Source organism: Lethenteron reissneri, chromosome 25 (assembly GCF_015708825.2).
Source record: "Lethenteron reissneri isolate LAM-NWPU_2019-01 chromosome 25, ASM1570882v1, whole genome shotgun sequence".
NCBI lineage: Eukaryota > Metazoa > Chordata > Hyperoartia > Petromyzontiformes > Petromyzontidae > Lethenteron > Lethenteron reissneri.
The window spans coordinates 17346771-17370651 of record NC_083803.1 but is presented as its reverse complement, the minus strand read 5'-3'; the positions used below and the strand labels follow the sequence as shown (position 1 = coordinate 17370651).

At 53.8% G+C, this 23881-nt stretch overlaps 1 protein-coding gene across 4 annotated transcripts; it reads left to right on the top strand.

Moving 5' to 3' along the window:
* Window positions 1–1781: 1781 nt before the first annotated feature.
* LOC133347358 (protein salvador homolog 1-like) lies at window positions 1782–23668 on the top strand. 4 transcript variants are annotated; one of them, XM_061559572.1, is made up of 5 exons: window positions 1782–1885; window positions 6211–6489; window positions 10955–11204; window positions 11698–11889; window positions 18669–23667. In XM_061559572.1, the coding sequence occupies exons 2-5, from the start codon at window positions 6216–6218 to the stop codon at window positions 18895–18897; spliced, it is 945 nt and encodes a 314-aa protein (XP_061415556.1). In that variant the 5' UTR covers window positions 1782–1885; window positions 6211–6215; the 3' UTR covers window positions 18898–23667. The 4 variants fall into 4 exon arrangements, with proteins under 4 accessions (XP_061415556.1, XP_061415554.1, XP_061415557.1 ...); XM_061559570.1 differs by lacking the exon at window positions 1782–1885 and adding an exon at window positions 2066–2210; XM_061559571.1 differs by lacking the exon at window positions 1782–1885 and adding an exon at window positions 4443–4692.
* The last annotated feature ends 213 nt before the right edge of the window (window positions 23669–23881 follow it).

Here is a 23881-nt window from a genome sequence, read left to right as displayed (position 1 = left end):
TGCAATATTTTGCTGTCTTTTCTTGGATTTTCTGTTTGCACTTAGTCACATATTCACTTTAAGATGTTTTCTTGTTCATGTTTTTGTTTTTTGTTTGTTGCGGTTGCACCAGATTCAAGAGCCGATTGGCTCACAGGGCTACACCTAATACATGAACTTGAAACTTCAACTTGACTTGCGGCGGGGGGTAGGGGGTGACGTCACGTTTAAAGGGCGCCCCCCCCGCCCCGCGTGACGCGGCCGCGTGGTGGCGCCCCCTGGCGGGACCCGGCACCGCGAGCCGCGCGCGGCTCGGACGGGGAGAAGAAGAGAGGGGGGAGGGGGAGGAGGGGAGGAGGGGGAAGGGGGAGGAGGAGTGGGGGGAGGGGGAGTGGGGGGAGGAGGGGGAAGGGGGAGGAGGAGGGGGTGGAGGAGGGGGAGTGGGGGGAGGGGAGGAGGGGGGAAGGAGGGGAGGAGGAGGAGGGAGGAGGAGGAGGGGGGAGGAGGAGGAGGAGGGGGGGAGGAGGAGGGGGGGGAAGAGGAGGGGGTAGGAGGAGGGGGGATGAGGAGGGGGATGAGGAGGGGGGAGGAGGAGGAGGGGGGGAGGAGAAGGGGAGGGAGGAGGGGGGAGGAGGAGGGAGGGGGAGGAGGGAGGAGGAGAGGAGGAGGAGGGAGGAGGAGAGAGAGGAGGAGGGGGTGGAGGAGAGGGAGGGGAGGAGAAGAAGGGTGCAGGAGGAGTAGGGGGAGGAGGAATCCAACCGGAGGAGTTGGGAGCGAGGCGCGGCTGCGCGTGGACCTGACAGCCCGCCGCGTTCGGGACGCCCCAGACGAGGAGATGTGAACGAGAGGAGAGGGCGATGGAGGCGATAAACGAGACGCCGGGGGTGAAGCGGTTGTTTTGGTTTAATTCATGGGGCTTATAACGGGGACTTGGGAGGAGCGCGGTCACTGCGCAGTCTTTGAGTCAGAGGCGTCATTGAGCCCTTGTTTACCAGCAGCAGCCGCCGCCTGCTCTCCGAGTGTTCGCCAGCTCCACCAGGAGGGGTCACCACAACAACCATCATCAGCACCGACTACACACGCCGGACTCCGACCCTCCCTCGAGCCAGCTCGGACATCCAGCCCTGGACCGGGCAGCAGCTCCGGACAACACCACCACAACAACACCACAAAACCATCACAACACCATCACAACACCACCACAACACCACAACACCACCACAACAACACCACAACATCACAACACCACCACAACAACACCACAACAACACCACAACATCACAACACCACCACAACAACACCACAACATCACAACACCACCACAACAACACCACAACAACACCACAACATCACAACACCACCACAACAACACCACAACATCACAACACCACAACACCATCACAACACCACCACAACATCACAACACCACCACAACAACACCACAACAACACCACAACAACACCACAACATCACAACACCACAACACCATCACAACACCACCACAACATCACAACAACACAACAACACCACAACAACACCACAACACCATCACAACACCACCACAACAACACCACAACAACACCACAACACCACCACAACATCACAACACCACAACACCATCACAACACCACCACAACATCACAACAACACCACAACACCACAACAACACCACAACACCATCACAACACCACCACAACACCACAACAACACCACAACACCATCACAACAACACCACCACCACAACAACACCACCAAACCCTGACTGCGACACGGCAAGCAGCCCATTCCTGCGGCTCGTGCCTCCAGCCTGGCGGCTCTGCACAGCCCACTACCTCCGGTTCCCGGACCTGGGGAGCGAACTCACCGCCGGGACCATGACCCAGCCACCTGCTTAGACCATCGCCAGGTCAGGACATAGACCTGCCCAACATTCCCTCCATCACTCCAGAGGACATTAACCTAGCCACCCCCATTACTCCTGAACCTCCCCCCCCCCCCCAACACACATCCATCGGTTCCTCCAAGAGTCCGGGAACCCACGTTCTCCACCATACGTCGGGAAACCGAACCCAGTCTTCGTGCCACCTGCCCTCCGACTGCCCCGGGGTCGCGTCGCGGCCCCATGCTGTCCCGCAGCGCGGCGCGCTGCGCTCACGACGCGATCTGCCCACCGAGCGAGGTGGTGAGGGGCCGCTACGTGAAGCGAGGGGAGCCCGGCCCCATCCCGAGCGGTGAGTCCCGGGGAAGAGATGCAGACGTGGGTTCAGCATAGGGGGAGACAGACGGGGTGTAATAAAGCGGAGAAGAACGGGAACGGAGCGAGGGTGGGGATATGATGGCGCAGGACTGTCGACGACGGGGATTGGAGGGAGGATGACACAATGGCAGGTGACACAATAATGAGCTAGAGTTGATGCTGTGGCTAGAGAAGAATGTGAGGGAGGGTAGCACAGGCGGTATTAGAAGACAAGAGGAGGCATTAAGGGAGAGAAGATACGAACTGGACATGCGAGAGCAGGATAGGGCAGGGGAGGAGGGACGCAATGGGACAGAGGCTGGAATCGATTGGGGAGCAGACAAGGAGGGTCAGAGCGAGGCACGGGGAGGCGTGATGGAACAGCGCAGCGAGAATGGGAAGGAAGACAGCAAAACAAAGGGAGAGATACGAGGACACACGACGGGACAGAGGAGGGCAGGAAGGGGGACGATAGGGGAGCACCCGGGGTAGAGGGGGGCCGGGAGGCGGGACAGCTGTGTTTACAGGGGTGGCTTTCCGATTGGGGTCAACTGCCTGCGATTTCGAGTACATAATGATCCAGATTATTCTGTTGTTTGATTGTGTCGTTCTTACATAATTTGTAGTTAAGCCTTCATCAGTGTAACTGGAGCATTCATTATACGACATGAGACAGACCGATGCGAAGTCACACACACTTGGGAAACAGGCGTCTCGTCCCAGCTTGTCTGGGGCGCTACATTCCTCCTCCCACGTCCACGATGTGTTGACGCGATCTGAGTCATCAAAGCAGGTTTCATTCATTCCGGGAGCTCCACGCGTGGCTATTCTTTCACTTACATTCGTTAAAGTTCGGGACTTTTATATGCGCGGAATCTGGCCCACCCACGTGAGAAATGATTGTAAAATTACGACTCGACCACGTGATTTCTCGGCGCATTCTCTTCAGCCGCATCGCAGGGAGTGGACTTGTTGTTGTTTTAGAATTTATAAAAAAAACAATGTACACGCATGCGATGGAAGGGGGGAGACTGCATCAGAAGATTAGGTGCAAAGACATTGCATTCGTAAAGAGAAACCATCCCTCATTGAGTGTCCCACGAATGCAACTACAGGACCAATACCTTTTATGTTGAAATATCTCACCGGGAATATCCCTTAGGATGGAACAACTCGTCTGCAAGGGTGTCTAGGGTGTGAATTGCCGCATACACAGCAAACACCGAATAACGCATGTGTTAGTGTGTCTCTTAACTTATCCATATTTGTTCTTGGGTTAGGCCACGTAAACAAATATTGATCATTGTATTGGCTACGAAAACAACCAACATTGTTTGTCTCGCAACTCAATACAGCGGGCATGTATGAGGACACACTTTGACTAACTTAATAGACTGACCTCTCAGTTACACCGCTGATTAATGAATAACATTATAATATGAATTACAACCCTCAAAAATCCTCTGCTGGATAGAGGCATCCCCACGCCATGTTGGTCATTCGACCATTCTTCACACTGGCCACTAGTGCGCTGGTCAATGCGGGAAGCATAGATGTTGGAGCATAGTACAGTACAACAGTGTATTTTGTTGCGCTGCCACCTGCTCACAGCAGCAGCAGCAGACAGCCGCCGTTTAGTTCGTGGTGGTCACTCAACGTCCAAGCGCTATGCGGGCTCCATTCTGCTCGGCTCCTGAGATTAAGTGAAATGGAGTGCATTCACGTTGATTTGATCATTGACAGGTTAAATGAAGGGAATGAGTGAAGAGTATTCAATTATGAATGTCTCCTCTCACCATTGGTGCAAACTTAAATATTGAAAGCCGCTTAAGTACGTAATACATTTTAAGTAAACATAAGGAAATTCAAAAATGTGTTAATTTAACAGGTATTGTGGTGTTACAGCAGAGCCCATTTGTTATTGTATCGACAACAAAAACCAGTTATCATTATTCGCCTTGAAAATCCATTGCAGACAGAATTTTCGAGACTTTACAAGATGGGTTTATCGGCGGCTTCCTCTTTCCAGGCTTTCTAAACTCTCTGAAGGCTCAGAGCCCCGCGTCGCTCAACAAGGAGGAGGGCCGGGCCCGGGGTGGTGGGGAGGTTACCAGGGGCAGGGCTCCCTCCCTCTCGCGTGACACCACTCACGCGGCGCGATTGTGTCGCTGGGCTTGCTGCTTCACCCTGGAGGGAGTCAATAGTCATTGTGTGCGAGGCAGGAAAGTGTCCGCCCCATTGCTCCACGACCCGTCACGCGAGCCGCTGCCAGAGTTCTAGTGCGCCCCAATGGAGGTGACAGCTCAGAAGGTGTGACAGGGACAGCTTCTTCTGCCTTCTCACGGCAAAGTTTCGTAAAACTGCGGGAAAAGTAGGGGGACCCCCCCCCCCCCCCCCCAGCGGTTTTGTTCCGCGGTGCCACTCCGAGTTCTCCAGCAGGACGCGCGCAGTGATTGCAGCCACCGCTATGCCGACAGGTAAACGGGTCGTCGTGGTCATACCGAAATAGCCCGCGACACGGCGAGCGATGTTAGATAACGGTGGCGTCGCCGTTGAGGCCGTGGTGTTCTTCGTACGGCTGCTGATGTCGAAGTCGAGCAACAATTGTGATTTTACTTTGAAGTGGTTGATGGGCCACATGAGCAGCGGTGTGCTAATAATCCTTCGTGTTCGTGAGTCGGGCATTGAGTATGTTCCATGGTCGGTGCTGGGTGATCAATGTCGCACACCGGAGAGTTTTTCATTGATGTGCAGTTTGTGTTGCATTGATCAACGGAATGAATGTGTCATTTTGAACTGCTGGTATGACGAATACTATAGCATTAAGTAGTTCGCGTTCATTCATTATATGCAGACATAATTAATGACAGGATCATATCTGTCTAAATATGTTTTGAAAGTGTCCTTATACAGAACCCCTCTTATCCGCGAACGTATTACCCATAATCCCTATTATCCGCGATATATTCGTCCTGTTATCCACCGTCATCTGCAAAGTTAATTGCAGAACGGCGTCCAATTATCAGCAAAAAGAATTATCCACAAAGTGGAGTGAATTCGCGGATCGCCCCGCGAATACGAGCCGTGATTTTGGTCCCCCGCGTCGCCGCTGTGGACGAGAGGAGTGAGTTCTCCTGCACCTGGCAGCTGTTTTGAAATGCACTTCGTTTACAAGGGACATTGGCAGTGTTCAGAGCACAGGATTTCACGAAGCCTGCACAGGTTCCGCAGATTGTCAGCAGCCGTCCCAACGCACCCATACGCAACACCATCATTGTGCTGAATACGACATTGTGTAGGATGATGCCAGAGTTTAATAAGCTGTGCTGACAGATGTACTCCTGTAATGTATTGTATTACGATCAGCATTATATGTGTTAATTGAAGTGCCAAAAATACATTTCGGAAAATGGTAAAAAAATATTTTGGCTACTGCTCTCCTTCGGAATTAGCAAGCAATGCCGGTTATTTATTTCTGAGTTAAAGTACGCGACAGCTATGGATGTTCAGCATCAACTTACCGCAACATTGTGAATTAATCTGTCAAAACTTATAGACTGCCCCTATAAAAAATATAGCCACGAGTCCTGTGGCTTCTGGTTCTTGGAATAAGCAGTTTCCATCCAACACCAGTGTGATCTGAAAGTCACGAACAGCAAATCCATTCATTATTTAAGAACAGACATGGGCCGAAAAGTTAGTTTACAGAGATAGAAGAAGCACGTTATTATTTTCGTGGTAAACTAATATTTGTCGACCTAAATGAATAAGCTATTTTTACCAGAGTCATAACACATTTGCATAATTGCTGAACAATTACTACAATGGCCAGCATGTCTGCAGCAGAATTCCCAGCGGACGCTCACAATGCACACATGCTGAGCCGTGTAGGCGGGGAGGGCCCGGGTAATCCGGGCCGAAAGTGCTGCGAGACGTCACTTGGCTCGCCTGACGGTCGCTGATGGGACACGCGCGTGTGTGCGGCCGCCCGCCAGGCCTCATGGCTCCACTGGGTCACGGGAGGCCGTCGTCGTCACCGCGTCTCGGCCGCGCCGACGCCGGGAGCGACGCCCGGAGCCGGAGCCAGGGCCTTGGGAATGGAGCGCTGCCCGTGGGCCCTCGTGTGCCGCTGGCTAACGGCGCGGCGGCAACGGCGCACGGGCCCGGCCAGGGGAGGAGAGGCGCGCTGGCACCGAGGGAGAGGCGGCAGCAGCAGCAGCAGCAGCAGCGCCTGCCGGGGCCTCCCCACAACCAGGGCTTGCTGCATGGCTCCCGTGAGTACCAGGCACCACGAGTCAGGATATTTCTTAATCTTGGCCAGGTGGCCACACGATGGCAGGGCAGTAAATGGGTTGGTAACCCGTGGCGCTGCGGACCTCTGAGCGGTATCCCCTCATATGGGCTGTCCATTATCTGTGTGAACGGAGCCACAGCCAGAAATCAAACTGAGTTTGCAAGATTAGTAGCACAGTTAGCTAACTACTGCAGCACCACTCCTCCACCATACACTTAAGAGTACATGCAATTAACGTATATAAAAAAAGTCACATACCTTTAAAATAAAAGTCTATTTTGCATTATTATAAATGCATTTATTCGTATCGAGCAAAACAATCCGTGAATAACGTAAAGCTGCTGGACTCGCGCCAAGCGGTCACGTTTTACAGGTTTGTTTTACATTCACAAAGTCTCCTTTGTTGCCTTTGGATTTCTCACGAAACTCCGTCTAACTTTTGACGTAACATTTTGTCAGTCGTCTGCGATATATGCTTCGCGTCACGTGCCGCGTGGCTGGGCAGGCGGGCTGTATTGTTCGTGTCGTGGCGCGTTACGCTCCGGCGAGAACGTTCCCCGATACGATCCAGCAAATGTGCGCGTTAACACCTTGCTTCCTCAAATTGTGGTGCCGATTTCCTCTTCATTGTTACTCTCGTTTTCCAGTTAAGCCTGGGAAAATAAACTTTTACAAAGCAACGCGTCTCCATGCTCCTATCCATTCGAGGTGCTGGCCCAGTGGTGTAATGTACACATTGTGATGGCAGGGCCATTCGTCCCATAATGACAAGTTGACTGTTCTTCCACACGCAGTCTTGTTACCGATAACATTACGGGACCAAATTCCAGGACCGTGGAAAAACAAAACCAGAATCCTGACCTTACACTGTTGACAAAACAGAAAGTTGTGTTTGACGAATACCCCAGCCGACAGAGTGTTCGCCCTGGCACCGTGTTCACTGTGGTCCTAGAGCACAGAGCGCTGTTCGGCAGGAGCTGGAAATAGTTGGAGGTTTTGAACGAGCGGAGTCGTCCACATGGAAACGCGGCCCGGTCGACAGCCCCGTGGCCCCTTCACCCCCGCTTCTCATTAGCCCTCCCCCCTCCCTCTTAGCACCCCCTTCAACCCCACCGGGGTATGGCCACGTCCGTCCACCGCGTCTACATCAACACAAAAACAAGGTCATCGTCAGGCCATGCCAATGTCACTCTTTTTTTTCTCTCCATCGTCATCATTATGATGTAAGTCCCAAGGCGGACGGCTACTCGCCGTGTGCTCATTGCGCATTGTGCGTTCGCCGTGGCGACGACGTTCCCAATCCTGCGCGGTGAGAACAACCGGCTGGCTGTAGCCACATGAGCGGCCGGGTTCGCGGCGGGGCTATTGACTGAAGACAATCGGGGGGGAGGGGGGCACCGCGTGGCGTCAGCGCTGCACCTCGACTGGAAAGAATGCAAACTGCGATCGGCTCTAGGAATCTGGGGACCGGTGGGGTAACTCCTACTTTCATCGTTTCAAAGAGAGAGAGAGATGGCGTACCTCCAAAACAGCTCCACCGGTGGACATTGTAATATTGACAAAGGCTGGGAATGCCTCGAGAGTTATACATCCGTGGAGGTGTGCGGCGCAAATGTTCTCGCCGTGTCGAGCCAACGCAACGACATCGCGTGGCTGCCCGCATCCGTCTGCGCGTTAGTATCTTTTTCGCGTCCCTTTGCTGTAGCTTCACCCAACGTTCATCGTCCGCTCAAGAATTCGCTCCCTTAGACTCGCGTCCAACTTGCCCGCGGCACGCGTGGTGGCCGTAAATGGCAGCAGCCCGTGTGGGCACGGCCCTGTGGACACCGTACGCGAAGTCGTTGACCGCGTCGCTGCAATTGTCGTGGACACCACGCCCGTCTCCGGCCCCAACCCGCCCCAGGCAGGCCGGGCAGGTCCGCCGATGGGCCGGGCGGACGGGCTGGGTCTGATCGTCCGGGCGTGCTGGCCGCAGCACGCTGCTTTAATTTAAACGGCGGCTGCAAGCGTTTAAATCGTTGCTTAATCGCTGGAGCAGCTGGGCAAGCGGTTGAGTCACGGTCCCGCAGTGCTGCGAAGCTCTCTGCCCCGGACAGGGGGCTGGGTGGGGGGGGTAGACCCCAGGATTTACTGGGGGCCCCGCGGCAGCGCCAGGTAGAAGTTGTCCACAACGAGCCTCTCAAACACCCTTCACCAAGTACACTTTTGTTGTCACGTTATGGAAATATTATCGTTGCCCCACCTACCAAGGGATTAACAACGCATTATTAACATCGTGTGTTTTTTTACGCTTAGGATGAATGCATGGAATTTCAGTCTTGAGTACTCTATCAATGTATTTCGATTCATGCAGATTGTATGAAGATGATATGCTAATGTTCAATTTAGGCTATTGAGGACAAAATGGTACAAACTAGACAAACAAAAATAAGAGAAAGCACAATGAGATGGTCAAACCTCTGAGGGTTCAGATTTTACAATCAGTGATATACTCTAATTGTATAATACAGCACTTTGTAACTAAAATAACTGCAGAAATAATAACTGCTGCTGATGATGATGGTATTGCTGCTTCTGTATAATTTCCCAGATCTCCCTTGTAATAATATTGGGATATCATTTGGTGTTGTAGCGTGTGATAAAAAAAATGTCATTTGCACGTGTCAAATTTATAAACGATATAAACTCTGATCTCTTTGCAGCCGAGGCATCGTATGTAAATTGATTCCATCCTTATAATTATAGGATGATAGATCACTTTGAATACGTGTTTGTATTTTTATTTAACAAATGGGCATTGCCTGACAATGCCCATTTGAATTTCGCACTTCTTTGTGGCGTTCAAAACCACAGTTAGGTTCACCAGGGGGGCCGGGGGGCAGAGGGGCGGTGGCAAGAGGCGGCTGAGTGGCCCGTGCCGGGGAGAGGTAACTGAGGCTCTCGCGAGAGCCAGGGGAGAGGTAACTGAGGCTCTCGCGAGAGCCAGGGGAGAGGTAACTGAGGCTCTCGCGAGAGCCAGGGGAGAGGTAACTGAGGCTCTCGCGAGAGCCAGGGGAGAGGTAACTGAGGCTCTCGCGAGAGCCAGGGGAGAGGTAACTGAGGCTCTCGCGAGAGCCAGGGGAGAGGTAACTCAAGACACTTGGCACAATCCGTAGCGCAGGAAAGGGCTCCTGCTACCTGCTGCGACGTCGATCGGGCACAAGCCTGTTTAAAGTTTAAAGTCTCGCCGCCGCGTTGCGTCTCGTTAACACAATTATCCCACGAAGGATATGTAACGGCTCGCAGCTTTGCGGGTCATTTTAGCGGTCAAGTGGCCACGGGTGAAAAGTGCGAGCACAATCCTCCTCGTGGCAGAAATTCTGGACTTACGTGACATCGAAATCTGAGCGCGTCATCAGATGCTGTATGGAAGTGCGACATCTGCCATTTGTATGAACACAGTGCGTGTGAGCAAAGGTAAAACCCAAACACTGCCCCCTCCCCCCCACGCCCGCGTGAACTCGAGAGTTGAACTCGAGGTGTGATTGTGCGCCAACGGCGAGCGCAGTTGGCGCACGAAGCCAGCGCCACCCAAAGGCTACAGCCGTCGAGATTTAGCATCGGCCAAATTTGCTTCATTTTCCTTGGCAGCGTTAAGCTCATAACACCAGGTTCAGCAACAATTCCAAGCTCCTTTCGTGATTTTATAAAAACCACTTCACGACGACCGCTACTGGAGCCTGCAGCGAGCGTGAATCAATAACAAACGTCAGTGGCCGCCTTGGGCGACTTTCTCAATGATCGTTCCCTTTGATATATCCACCAGAGCCTCGGCGAGTCTCTCTTTGTTTCCATTAGGGTGCTGCCCTGGGATGTTTGGCCAATTCTATTCAGGAGTGTGTGGCAGGTGGAACCAAACCAGAGTACCCGGAGAAAATCACACGTGAGAGGAAAGCCACTCAAAGCCCCCACACAGGTTAAAGGGTCCGTTGTTGTCCCACATCTCCTCGCCACCCCACAGCCCAAGTCGACAACAGTCAGAATTCACAGGCAGTCTCCCATGCGCTTCCTCACGAGGCTGTTGACACGCTGAGCTCCTGACGAGACTGGGCACATTCAGGGTGTACAGTATTCGTCATATTGGTTATAGTTGATGAGTTGCTGGTGGTGGGATAAAGTGTGAGTGCTCAAGAACTGTGGGATTTGTAAGCTGCCTCTTTGAACCTGAGGATATTTGCTCTTGGCAGCGAGGGTCCTCTGCCTGCAGTACGACGAACACAACGTGCAGCGACGATGACCTTTTGACGTTTACGAAGCGGACAACCAGTGACGCGGTCGTTCCGCAAAAAATACGAGTTCCGTGCGCCCTGCTCCATCCTGCCCCATCCTGCCCCACCCTGCCCCACCCTGCCCCCTGCCCCAACCTGCCCCCTGCCCCACCCTGCCCTGGCGGGTGCCGCGCGCAGCGCCGAGCGGAGAGGACCGTCGGCCCGTGGCGGAGGAGCCGCCGCTGCCCATCGGCTGGTCGGCGGAGCGCACGGCGCACGGGCGCCGCTTCTACATCGACCACAACACGGGCACGACGCACTGGAGCCACCCACGCGAGCGCCACGGCCTGCCCCCCGGCTGGGAGCGCGTGCAGTCGCCTGAGTGCGGCACCTACTACCTGGACCACGCCAACCGCCGCGCACAGTACCGCCATCCGCGGGCACCCAGGTGAGCCCACAACACAGGTGAACCCGTCAGTACCGCCACCCGCGGGCGCCCAGGTGAGCTTGCATGCGGACCTACACAAGTGAACCCATGACCCAGTGATAGGCGTGTTAATGGGCACATTTATGGCTGCCCCATAATGTTTGGGTACGAAGCGGTGGACAGGGTTGGAATTAGGGGTTAGGGTTGGGGCACTATTTGTGTCAGCTCGTCAGCGTTGCCCAGGTGATCTCTTCTGTAGCTTCACCCACGTGACCACACCCAGGTGAGCTAATCGTGTGAGGTCTTGCGCGGCTCTGCCCAAGTGAGTCTGTGTGTGGCCCCGCCCAGGTGAGCTTGCCCAGGTGAGCTTGCCCAGGTGAGTGCATCCACGGTGCGGTGGCTCTCATTGAACACCACGTGACTTAGAACAACAAAACGCCCCCCACTGTGGCCTCGGCGTCTGTCCACGTCAGTGACCGCGTGCGCCCCCCCACCCACCCCTGCCCCCCCACAGTGAGCCCCACTACGAGGAGCCCCCCCCGGCGCCCCCGCTATCGTCTCCGCCCCCCGCGACCTCCGGCCCCAGCGCGACGTCGCGCGGGGCGCGCCCCGCCGAGCGGCGTGCCGCCGCGCTCGTCCCCGCCAACCCGTACCGCGAGGCCAGCGTGCCCGAGTGGCTGCGCGCGTACGCACGCGCCCCCAGCAAGTACGAGCTGAGCCACACGCAGCGCATTGCACGGCACTCGTTGCACTACACCACACTGCATTGCACTACACCACAGTGCACTACACCACACTGCATTGCACTACACCACAGTGCACTACACCACAGTGCACTACACCACAGTGCACTACACCACACTGCATTGCACTACACCACAGTGCACTACACCACAGTGCTCTACACCACACTGCATTGCACTACACCACAGTGCACTACACCACACTGCATTGCACTACACCACAGTGCACTACACCACAGTGCACTACACCACAGTGCACTACACCACAGTGCACTACACCACAATGCACTACACCACACTGCACTACACCACAATGCACTACACCACAATGCACTACACCACAATGCACTACACCACAATGCACTACACCACAGTGCACTACACCACAATGCACTACACCACAATGCACTACATCACACTGCATTGCACTACACCACAGTACACTACACCACAATGCACTACATCACACTGCATTGCACTACACCACAGTACACTACACCACAATGCACTACACCACAATGCACTACATCACACTGCATTGCACTACACCACAGTGCACTACACCACAGTGCATTGCTTTACAACATTGTGCTGGTTGCACTGCGTTATACCACACTGCAGTTCATTGCACCGCGTCAAATTATACACCAACATAACGCACCCCACGAGGCACCCCACACGGTCCCCAAAACAACGCCATCGCCACCATCATCACCATCGCCACCATGATCACCATCGCCACCATCATCACCATCGCCAACATCATCACCATCGCCACCATCATCACCATCGCCACCATCATCACCATCGCCACCATCATCACCATCGCCACCATCATCACCATCGCCACCATCATCACCATCGCCACCATCATCACCATCGCCACCATCATCACCATCGCCACCATCATCACCATCGCCACCATCATCACCATCATCACCATCACCACCATCATCATCGCCACCATCTTCATCGTCACTGCGTGGTGCGCGCATCACCTCGCTCTCACGGCATGCAGCACGTGACGAACCAGCGATTGTATTTTCGAGATTGAAAACTCATTTCTTTAGAACTGAGTTTTATGTTTAGTTTGTTCTCCTTCCCCCGCATTTCCAGTTAGCACGGTTTGCTACGTACGGTGCGAAAGAAGTTCAACACACGCACATGCATAACACTGTGTAACAAAACAAAATGTCCCTGGGAGTAAGTGTTATTTCCTAATTGATTATGCCTCAAAAGTACAGAAAATGGCTATTATTCTCCACAAACTTTGCTTTTGTGACCAGGACAGTGATATTTTAAAATTTACCTATTTTCAATGAGAAAACGTCGTGCATTTGTGTCATTCCTTCACATAAAGTCCTGGTCACAAAAGCAAAGTTTGTGGGGAATAATAGCCACTTTCTGTACTTTTGAGGCATACACAATAAAAAAATAACACTTACTACCCAGAGACAAAAATCGTGTTACAGAGTGAATGATCAGGTCCCACGTCACGCCGCAGCTACAGGCGCTGCATGGAGCTGCATGTAAATCGGCTACTGTGGAGCGGGGGGGCCCGCGCGCACATTGACGAGGCTGTAATTTGCGCCGTGCCATCAGCGGACAAAACCTCCGCCTCCTTTATTCGAGGTGAATAAATCAGAGACGTGGGCCGGGCCGGGCCGCTTCACACGGCAGGCCCCCTCCGCAGACCGAGCGCAATCCCGCGGGGCGGGGGGGGGGCCGGGGGGGGGCCCGTGGGGAGCCGGGGGGGGGGGGGCCGTGGGGGGCTTCTCCCTGGCAAAGCTGTAGGGCCCCGCGCTGTCCAGCGTCAGCGTCCAGGCCGAGTCGTCTCAGACGGCAGCTGTCGCCGGTGCCCTCGGGACGCCGTCCCCTCTGCCGGAGCCTGAGGCCGTGACGCGGCAGCGCTTGCGTGGCGAGGCAGTCTCTGCAAACGCTACAATTCCATGTGGCGGTTATCTGCAAGAGTAATAATCTTAGACCATCGTCATTGGTCATGAGCAATCCTCTGCCAGATAAAGGCCTCCTCGTGCCATCACCATATCTCCTTCTACCTCTACGATGTGAGAGTGTATCCGGCACCTGCACGCAAGCGGATTTCCTCGCTCCATCTCCACGGTGGAGAACCTTTCGGTCACGTTCCCTTGCTTATCCGGTCCTAAACGAACTTAATGGTTGCTGCCGGCAAGGTAGCATCATTGGGGAAACAGAAAAGCAAGGAAATGATGTCACTGTGGTACCAAAGATTAAGGTCGCAAACAGCTTCCTGTTGGGTGTTGTGGAGAGGGGAGGGTGGAGCCGTGAGTGTGATTAAACCCTGACGTTTCACGAGCAAGATCCAGAAATAACTATAGTGGGTAATGGGCTGAGACACCACGTGCTTTACGTGGCATCCGTGTTGCCAGATTAAAAACAAATAAACATCAACACTAATGGGAACAAAAACGTGATCAATTCCCATAAACATCCTCTCATTTTTACAAACTGCAAAAGGAGCAGCTCTTGAATTTGGAAACTTTTATTTTCAAATTCTTCCGTTAACCGCGTGGCTGTGAACGTTTGAGTAGAACGTGGCCTCACTTCAAACCCTGAAGAACGTGTTCGATGAAATCCGTGTAAGAACAACGCTTTTGTTGAGGCTCTACTCTTGTTCCGAACGAGGACTCCGCAAACTCCGATTAATCCTGCCTTGACCTCATCTGTAAAAAAACATCTTAAAAGAGGTGGCCGGGTGGCCCGGGGTGTGCATCCAGGTTTCAGCGTCCATGGTAACATTGGGCTCTCAAATTGTCGTGGATTTATGATCTCAGCCTGGTCACCAGTGATGGCACAAACACACTCCTAGGGTATCAAATTCCGTATTTTACTTAAATTGGTCAACTTTAATGTCTGAGAATTTTAATATCTTGACCTGAACATCTGCATAGCAGGGCGTGAACATCTCAAAAGTAGTTCTGCGATATCACCTTCAGCAGGCCATTCTCAAAGATGTGGAAATGCACTGCTCTGCGAGAATTCCAAATGGATACTCTTTAATTCATACTTCGTTGAGAATACCATGTTTTAAGTAAATACTTAACTTAAACATTTGATTGTACTTAACGTGAACAAAAACACCGTGTGGACGCAGAGCCAACCCCCCTCCCCCCACCGTGTTCCGTAGCATCGTTTGCTGGAAGGCGAGCGGGTTTGTGGTTTCTCTCCGCGCCAAGGCGTGGGTGTTCCCGAACGTCGCTAAAGCAAACCGCGCGAGGCGTGGGACAATCGGCCCCTTTGAGCGCGGGGCAAAGAGGAGTCGCGGGGCCACCAGGAGGAAGCCGGCCTGCAGCGAGACGCCTTCGGCTGCCCCCTTTTAGATCGGCGCCCAGAGTCGCGCGTCCCACACTCGCGCGGCATCGCCGATCGCGCCGAGCGCGGAACCGCCGGCCACTGGCCTTGTCGCCCTCGATTGTGCCCAGTGCCCGTCTGATCTTGACAACCAAAAATCGCTTAGCCTGGTTAGTGCCTGGCGACTGTCTGGGGATACGAGGGTGTCAGAGGCTTGGGCAGCGAGGTGCCGAGGAGATGGCGGCACAGAGATGGCTTCTTGATTCGTTTTGCGGAGATCTGAGTGTCGCCTCCCCGCACGCACGGGTCTTCTCCGTGACCACCGGTTTTCTCCCAAATGCTCTGCTTATTAATGGAGTTGGGCCGAACGTCGCAATTTAGGACCATCCTGGAAAGGTCTCGAGACTCATTGAGGTTTTCTGGCATAAGTACATGGCATTATTATTAGTGTTATAGATGATCTGCTTAGCAATAGATGTATGGGATACAGCGCGCGTGTGTACGAGTGCTGGGCCATGGGCAGTATACGTACTGCAAGTGCTGAAATGAACCACAGTGGCCCCATGCTCAAACGAGCATTTTGGCAGGGCCCAATCTGTCCACGGAACAGCCACCGTTGCTATAACTGAACAACGAATATGTGTGCGTGGAGCGGTGGCATCGTGCTGCTTAGCCCACTGCGCTATGAGCCCGGCGACCTGAATTAAATTTCTGGCCATGGCAAACATCAGTGACGAATGTCTGAACTGGTTACGGACCTGTCAGAGGTTGATGCAGCCTTAAGTGAGTACTTGCTGTGGTGTATAACCTCAGCACCTGGGAAACCACGGCGATGGACGCACCACCCCCCTCATGCGCCATTTCAATAAGTACTCACTCAGCACTTGCCCCAACAGTCGTTGTAAGGCTACCTGTGGGACCTTGGTCTTTGTCTGGTTCCCACGCTCCTCCCAAGCTTCTCTCCCTGAAAGCCACCCACTGGTTGACACTTGCTTGTTTTAAACGACGCTCGTGAAAGACTGCCAGCCTACTACGACTACGCAAACTTCCACCGGGGAAGGGTTCACGTGGTTTGAAATCTGTGCCAATCTCTGGATCGTGACGAATTCCACAAATAAGCATTCGTTTCATCACCCTGAATTGGATGGAAGAGACGTTGGCCAAGTTGAGTTAGGGGGCGCGTGAAGCAACAGATTTGGGGGGGGGGCGTGGAAGCTGCTCTCGTAAAACGCTCGCGAACTCTCGCACGGCGCAGCGGAGCCCCGCGCGTTCGGGACACGCGGCGAGGCCTCGCGGATGACCCCCCCCCCCCCCCCCCACCGTCGTGAGCACGCCAAGAATGTCCCGCTTGGCGACCTTTAGCACCTCTCTCCATTGTCCTTTCCTTCCTCGCCAAATATTGACCTACTTATTATTATTCCTTGCAAGGTACAGGCAGCACAGAGGAACTCGCCTTAAACACACACACACACAGACAACACCCCCTGCGTGGGCGTACAGACTCTTGGTGCAAGTTCTGTTTGCGAGCGCCTATTAAGGCCTGAATGGTAGTGAAGGGGGTGGTGCGAGCGCGCGCTGTGGCCGTCACGGCGCCAGAAGTGAGGTCAATTCCTGGCCACGGATAACTCGTGAACGCAGTGGAGTGATTTGGAGAGGTATTCGTCCACATTGGATCACAAAGGGACCGTCATTCTTTAAATGAAACGACAGAGGGCTGGGTTCACGTGTTGCTCAGTGTTCATGTTCACCCAGTGGGCTGCTGCTACGCTGAGCCGGGCCATCTGGGAAAGTTCTCAAAGCGCGGCGGTGGCGTGTGCAGCGCACGCCACGGTCCCTCTGCAAACCTCCCACGAGGGCTTTATCGAGGGTGGAGGGGGGGTAGGGAGATAGGGAGAGGTTCCGTAAGCGGGGAAGCGAACGCAGGGCAGCGATTAGGCGGCACAATGGAGCGATGTCCGGTGGGAAAGCAAGCTCGCTCGGCACATTGTCCTCCCGTAGCCGTCAATGGCAGGAAGCGCGAGGGCTCGGGTCGCCGGGCCGCGCGGCTCGAGTTGAACTCCCGACGCCACGGGGGTCTCGGCCGCTGGACGCCGGCCAGCCCCGCTGGCCGCACCCAGACCCACCCGCTCACCCCCCCACCGCCTTCTCCGCTCCTCCAGCCACGGCCTCAACCCGAGCGCAACGCGGCAGTGACCCCGCTCCTTGGCGAGGCCCATACGGATTAGGAATCTCTGAATCGTACCCCAGATGGCCAACTCTGTGAACAAACGTGATGCCATTTCGGCGGAGTAAAAAAATAACAATAAAAAACCGTGAATCTCGCTCGCCGACGTTCGTCCCCAACGCTGCGCTCCGTCCAGCGACGGGCGTCGATTTGCTGTCGTTTCACTTGAAGGTTGTTGTTGGCGACCGTCACGTGGCAAAGAACCTCCTCGTTGGGCTTCAGGATTATAGGATGTCTAGGATTTACAGTTTAACGAGCCGAACGTAAAAGCAAGCCGTGCAGAAGCCAAGTGAGAGAAAGCCACGGGACTGCGCTGTGGTGTTGGCGGCAGCACGTGACAGTAGAAGAGCGCCCAGCTGCGCGTGCTCAAACACCGACCGCTGTTTTACCACTGCTCATCAATCGCTCGAGTTTTCCTGGTTCGGTCCGCTCAAGTTCAAGAGTGGGATCTGTCCGTATGCACAAATGTGTTTCGTTTTATGTGTCAGTCTTTTGGGACCTCCCAACCTTGAAATCACATTTCTGAAAACAAAGGATACACGGAGGATATATGCAGCGGAGAAGGGGGCTTTGTTGTTACGGTGCCTCGGACGTAACGTCGGGAAGACTTGAACGCTTTAGGGGAAGAAGAGGTGGGGTGATATTTGGAAAAACATGGTCATTGGAATGCTGACGATGATGATGTTGAGAATTGAGATTATGCTCACGTGAATGATAATTCACTGTGTAACAAAAAAATATGTTCTTTTTGTTCCTGGGTAGTAAGTGTTATTTCCGAATTGCTTATCCCTCAAAAGTACAGAAAATGGCTATTATTCCCCACAAACTTTGCTTTTGTGACCAGGACAGTGATATTTTTAAATGTACCTATTTTCAATGAGAAAACGTGGTGTGCATTTGTGTCATTCCTTCACGTAAAGTCCTGGTCACAAAAGCAAAGTTTGTGGGGAATAATAGCAGCCATTTTCTATAGTCTATACTTTTGAGGCATATGCAATTAGAAAATAACACTTACTACCCATGAACAAAAATCGTGTAACCCATTATAATGGGTTTACAGTATGCTCGGTAGCCAGATAATTACATTTCCGTGAACACAATGCGATACAAATCCACGAACACAATGCGATACAAATTAAGACGACGACAATTACTGGGTTAACCCCCCTCCCCCCCGCTCTCCGCCAGGTACGACCACATCCTCAAGTGGGAGCTGTTCCTGCCGGACGACCTGGAGGACTTCCAGGCCATGCTCAAGCTGCTCTTCATGAAGGAGCTGGAGGTGGTGGTGCGGCGCTACGAGCGCTACCGCCAGGCGCTGCTCAACCACCTGCGCACGCCGGCGATGGCCAGCAAGGGCTGCGGCCCCGCAGGCGCCGGGGCCTGGAAACCGCGGGAGGGCGGCCGTGACCCCTGAAGACGGCGGAACCCCGGGGGGGGAACCCCGGGGGGGTGAGGGGGAGCTCGGCGGCGGCGTTGGGGGTTGAGAAGAAAGTTCGCGTCCACTCGACGGACGGACGGACGAGTTCCTGAGGCCCGTGCTTGGCACGAGAACGCTGCTCCCTCTCTCTCTCTGCCTGGAGCCGTGTGTTCCCACGCAAGGATTGGAAAGTGCAGAAGAAGTGCGAGACACAACACGCAAACAACAACAACAACTGTCGGTCACCACGAAGTGGCGTTGACGTCACAACGGCGCTTGTGCCACGCTAGGTGCACACGCGAAGCTGCGCCAGTGCACACACAAGCCAGAGAGCCGCGTGGCTGCTGTTGAACGACGGCAGCAGGAGAATTGGTTGAAGAGGGGAAAAAAACCCGTTACGAACGAGCGACGAGGCTTGGGGAGCGCGGCTCTCCAGACGACGAACGTCCGTGCCCCGCGGCGAGGCCCCTCGCGAGGCCCGGCCCAGATGGAGCCGTCCCCCACGGGAGCCTCAGCCGTCTGCTGGCTCGGAGCGCGCGAGGCTATCGCCGTGGACGAGGCGCGTCACTGATGTCCACATTTATTTTTTTACATCGGCGAAATGTTCACAAAGTGTCGTTTAATCTCAAAGGAACATCGGGGTTCTCGGAGCCAGAGGCTGCTCAGACGATGTTCCAATAAAACGTCTGCGTGAACACACATCCCCTTGGCCGGCCGCATCTGCACGCGTATCAGATGGGCAGCGCGCTGTTTCTTATTAATGAGAGAGCACAGCCGCGGTGAGTCACGCGCGCGCGCCACGAGACGGCTCCGCGAGGAGGTCGCTGCTTCTTGCGCAGACGCGCGCAGCGGCTGCGTGGAAAGGCGTCCACGGAAAGGATAGCGCTCTGTTTTGGCTGCGATCCCTGGCCAGTGTCCAGAGAATGATAGCAACAAAAAAGTTATAAAAATACAAAAGGGTTGCTTTTCTCTCCACAAAGGTCGTCCAAGCGTGAAAAAACCCCCCGCGGGCTCTTCTTCTTCCCGCTACTGTCCACACGGGGGACTACTTCAAAGAGGGCGTTCCCGCAGCTGCATTTCGGGAGAGGTGGATCGAACGTCGAATACGGAGCAGGAGGAATGAGCCCTCGAACACGGCGCTGTTTTGCCTTTCGGAGCGACGCGGCGCAGAGCGCGGTCGGCCCCGAGAGCTCTCGGTGGCGACGGCGGCATCATCATCATCACTATCGTGACGGAGAGCGGCGGAAATGAAGAAATGACGGTGGCCGCTGCAAAACACGAGGACTGCGGCTCAAAGTGAAACGAGTGTCATTAGCAGCCGGTGGGGTTGGTGATGACTTGACCGTAGGTCGAGTGCATTGTTTGTAATGTCAGTGCTAGGACAGCCCAGGCCTACAGCCAGAGGCACGGAGGGGTTTGGCCAGGCCCCATTAATTGACAATATATTGCATTACATCATTAATTGACAATATATTGCATTACATCATTGATTGACAATATATTGCATTACATCATTAATTGACAATTAATTGCATTACATCATTAATTGACAATATATTGCATTACATCATTAATTGACAATATATTGCATTACATCATCATTGATTGCCACTCATATTGGTATGAACCGTATGTATGTTGAACTTCTTTCTCACCGTACACAGCCAAAAGCTAAATTTGTATAATATATAAAATATTACTTTTCACTTCATCAACAAAAATACTGCAGCTTCCGTGTCACAGAGAATGTGGAATGTTCAAACAGAGTAAAGTGGGCGTAGGATTTAATGAATTTTCAGTCAAAAACAAACAACACAAAAAATCTTTCTTCTGTGACAAAAAATGTGAAAATGGGCTTAATTCCACTTGGCAGAACGTGCGCTTGTGGAAGGTCGCCTTTGGCCAATCGAGACGTTTGTCTCAAGCGGCTCCCACCTGGGTGCAACGTCCACGAGTGCATGGAAGTTATAACGGCCAAATGTTTTGGGGAGAAAATGCCTGCGTCGTGTCCATTGTTTGCAGTAGATTTTGGCATCGTCACCAACATATGAATCAGACCACAAAGTCTTCATCGGGTTTCATCAACCTGCATCCGATGCAACTGGCGATGTCAATTAAACGGACAGCATCGTCTCTTCACGTGGGAACTCGCTGCTGCACCACAGTGATACGGCACCAGATGTCCGACTCTTTGACGCGGAAGAGACGTCCGCTTCAAACTCTTCCCCTCGGCTATGAGCAACATGCGCTTGGGCAGCAGAGCGGCGCTGCTTTAGCTCGGAGTGGCGCGCGAGCCGAAGGCGTGGTGGCAACACGAAGCGGGCCTGGGCGGTCGCCGCGACGGAGCACGGGGGAGCAGATCGCTCTGCAGCGCAGCCTCGCTCCGTGTGTGTCGTTCACGACTCTCCTCCACTTGGCAGGCGGCTCCGGTGATCGGATTGCAATAAAACGCAGCCCTAACAACTTTGGCAGACGAAGTCCTTCAGGGAGTACTGTGACGGCTCTTGAGCACAAGAGCCGTCACAGGGCGGAGTGAAAATTTTGCGACAGGAATAAATGCCAGCACCTCTCTGGTCTGTAGATTAAATGACGCAGCTATTCGCCCTCGGAATTTATGGTGGTATACACGTCAACTGTCTATCGGTTAATTTCAGAGACGCATCGCCACGTCGCGTGGGACAGATCCGGGGTTGCGTTCAGCGGCGGTGCAGCTACCCCTCGTGAGCCACACTCCCAGAAGCCAACTGGGAAAAGAAAATAAACCCAGCCGGCACAAACAAAGCCGTTCCGAGGAAAGACACAGATTTCCACAGAAGATGATGACAGAGCATCGAGCACAGAGTGTGGAAAGTTCTCTGCACCCCAGGGTGGAAGGGCAGAGGAAACAACTGACAGCTCTCCCACTTTCCTACGTCCGTCCGTCTGTTCCACGTTTCGCAATCCTCACCAAGCCAACAGCGCCCATTTACAGAGCACCCAACTACCACCGTATCTCACGACGCAGGGCAGGAGCGCGGGACGCGCGTCAAATGACATAAGCGCGCGTAGTGTATAATACTACACGCACATCATGAATGATATGGCTATCCAACAGGGTGGCAACGCGGGCTGCAGTTTGTGATTCACGTTGTTAGAGGAACAGCAGAAAACAGCATCAACGGAGTCCAACCGCTGGCCGGCACAGTCTCCTAAACACCACGACTGCAGCGTTGCTACTTCACACACCCCGCGGCTTGCCGTACACCGTTGGCCTTCGTTGTAGTTCCCCCAGGGCATCGGACTGCCTCGGTAAACGGCTTCAACTCGCGGTTGTGGATGCTGGACCGCGACGTTTCAATATTCCCGAGTGCCGCGCTACGCGGTGGTGCGTGGCCCGGTGACCCCACATGGTGACCCCACACGGTGACCCCACGTGGTGACCCTACACTGTGACCCCACACGGTGACCCCACGTGGTGACCCCACACGGTGACCCCACGTGGTGACCCCACATGGTGACCTCATGCAGTGACCCCACACGGTGACACCACGTGGTGACCTCACACGGTGACCTCACGCAGTGACCCCACGCTGTGACCCCACACGGGGGCTCGCGAGCAGCAGAGGCGGCGGCTGCGTGACGCCTCGATCCATCGGCGTGAGCGGGAGACGGCGCGCGTCCCAGCGCAGGAGTCGAACCCGGGCCTGACGTTGAACGGGGCTGTCGACGCGATCGCAAAGGGGGCATGGCACCACCGCAAACATTCTTGAGTTGTCCGTGCAGTATTAACTTGCTTTTTTTTTCCTTTCTCAGAAGCACTTTAAATTTAATCCATGTTTTTGCGTGACAAAGTAGCGTACAGTCTAGCTACGTGACTTGTTTTAAATGTTCGTGTTAAATGTTTGTGTTAAATGCTGCTAAACAGCCGCAACGTTGACAAAAACGAAGCGACTGCGCTCTTAGCTCGGCTTTGCCTTAACCTGAGGAAGCACGGGGGGTGTTGTCCGAGCTCGGCGACGCATTTTGTCGAATTGCCGTGCGGGCCGTCTTCACCGTGTCGAGCACTCGCGCGGAGGTGAACGATTTCGACAAGCGATGTACGACTTATCTCTCGTCTTTAGTCAGAACGTGCTTCTCACGAGGAGTGGTTTGAAATCGATCCCGCCGGCAGTCTGTCACTTGGCATCCCATGTACACATTGTGTTACGCATTCCATGCCCGTTTTCCTGGGAGAAATGCAATACACCTATTTAGATTTGTATTTTAACCAAAACATTCCGAATCAAATGTCCCCACGCTCTCTGGAGCAAGGCGTTGTGACCACCACCACCACCGTCGGCACTGCTCTCAAGCCGCTGATGGAAACTTCACATTCCGATGTCGGGGGCGGCTGTGAGCTTCACAGGCACTGCGCACCAGCGCCGTCTCTCTCCGCACAGCTGTGCACCGTCTGCACGCGCCGGGCACCTCCTGGAGCCCACGGGGCCCGTCTCTGCCCGACTCCTCAAGGAAGCGGTTTCGCTTTCATTTCCACCGATTTCGGCTCGGCAGAGGCCCTCCTCCAGTTGCTTGCCACGCGGATGGCTTCTAAGGACAATGTTGATAATGATGATGAAGAAAATATTGTGCGACACTTTGTACAGTTTATAGGACTAAGTGCATTCTAATATTCATATATTTTTAAAGACAGTTTTTTGTAATGTATGGCAAGCTCTACAAAATAAAATAAAAACAAATGAATTGAGACGTCTTCGCGTGCTGCCGTCTTAAAGACGCTGTTCGTCTTCTACCCATGGACATTGCACTGGGACCTCTAAAGGATGGCCAATCAGGGGCTGGACTTACAGAGGAGAGCCGCTCCTTAGAAGCGTGATCCCTGCTGCCTGTATAAACCCTGCTGCCTGTATAAACCCTGCTGCCTGTATAAACCCTGCTGCATGTATAAACCCTGCTGCCTGTATAAACCCTGCTGCCTGTATAGACCCTGCTGCCTGTATAAACC

Excerpts from the sequence above, each read along its gene's own strand:
- LOC133347358 (XM_061559570.1), top strand. The coding sequence starts at position 2,102 with ATGCTGTCCCGCAGCGCGGCGCGCTGCGCTCACGACGCGATCTGCCCA. Across the intron at positions 2,211-6,210 it reads GCCCGGCCCCATCCCGAGCG|GCCTCATGGCTCCACTGGGT; the intron begins GTGAGTCCCGGG and ends GCCGCCCGCCAG. Across the intron at positions 6,490-10,954 it reads GGGCTTGCTGCATGGCTCCC|CGCCGAGCGGAGAGGACCGT; the intron begins GTGAGTACCAGG and ends TGCCGCGCGCAG.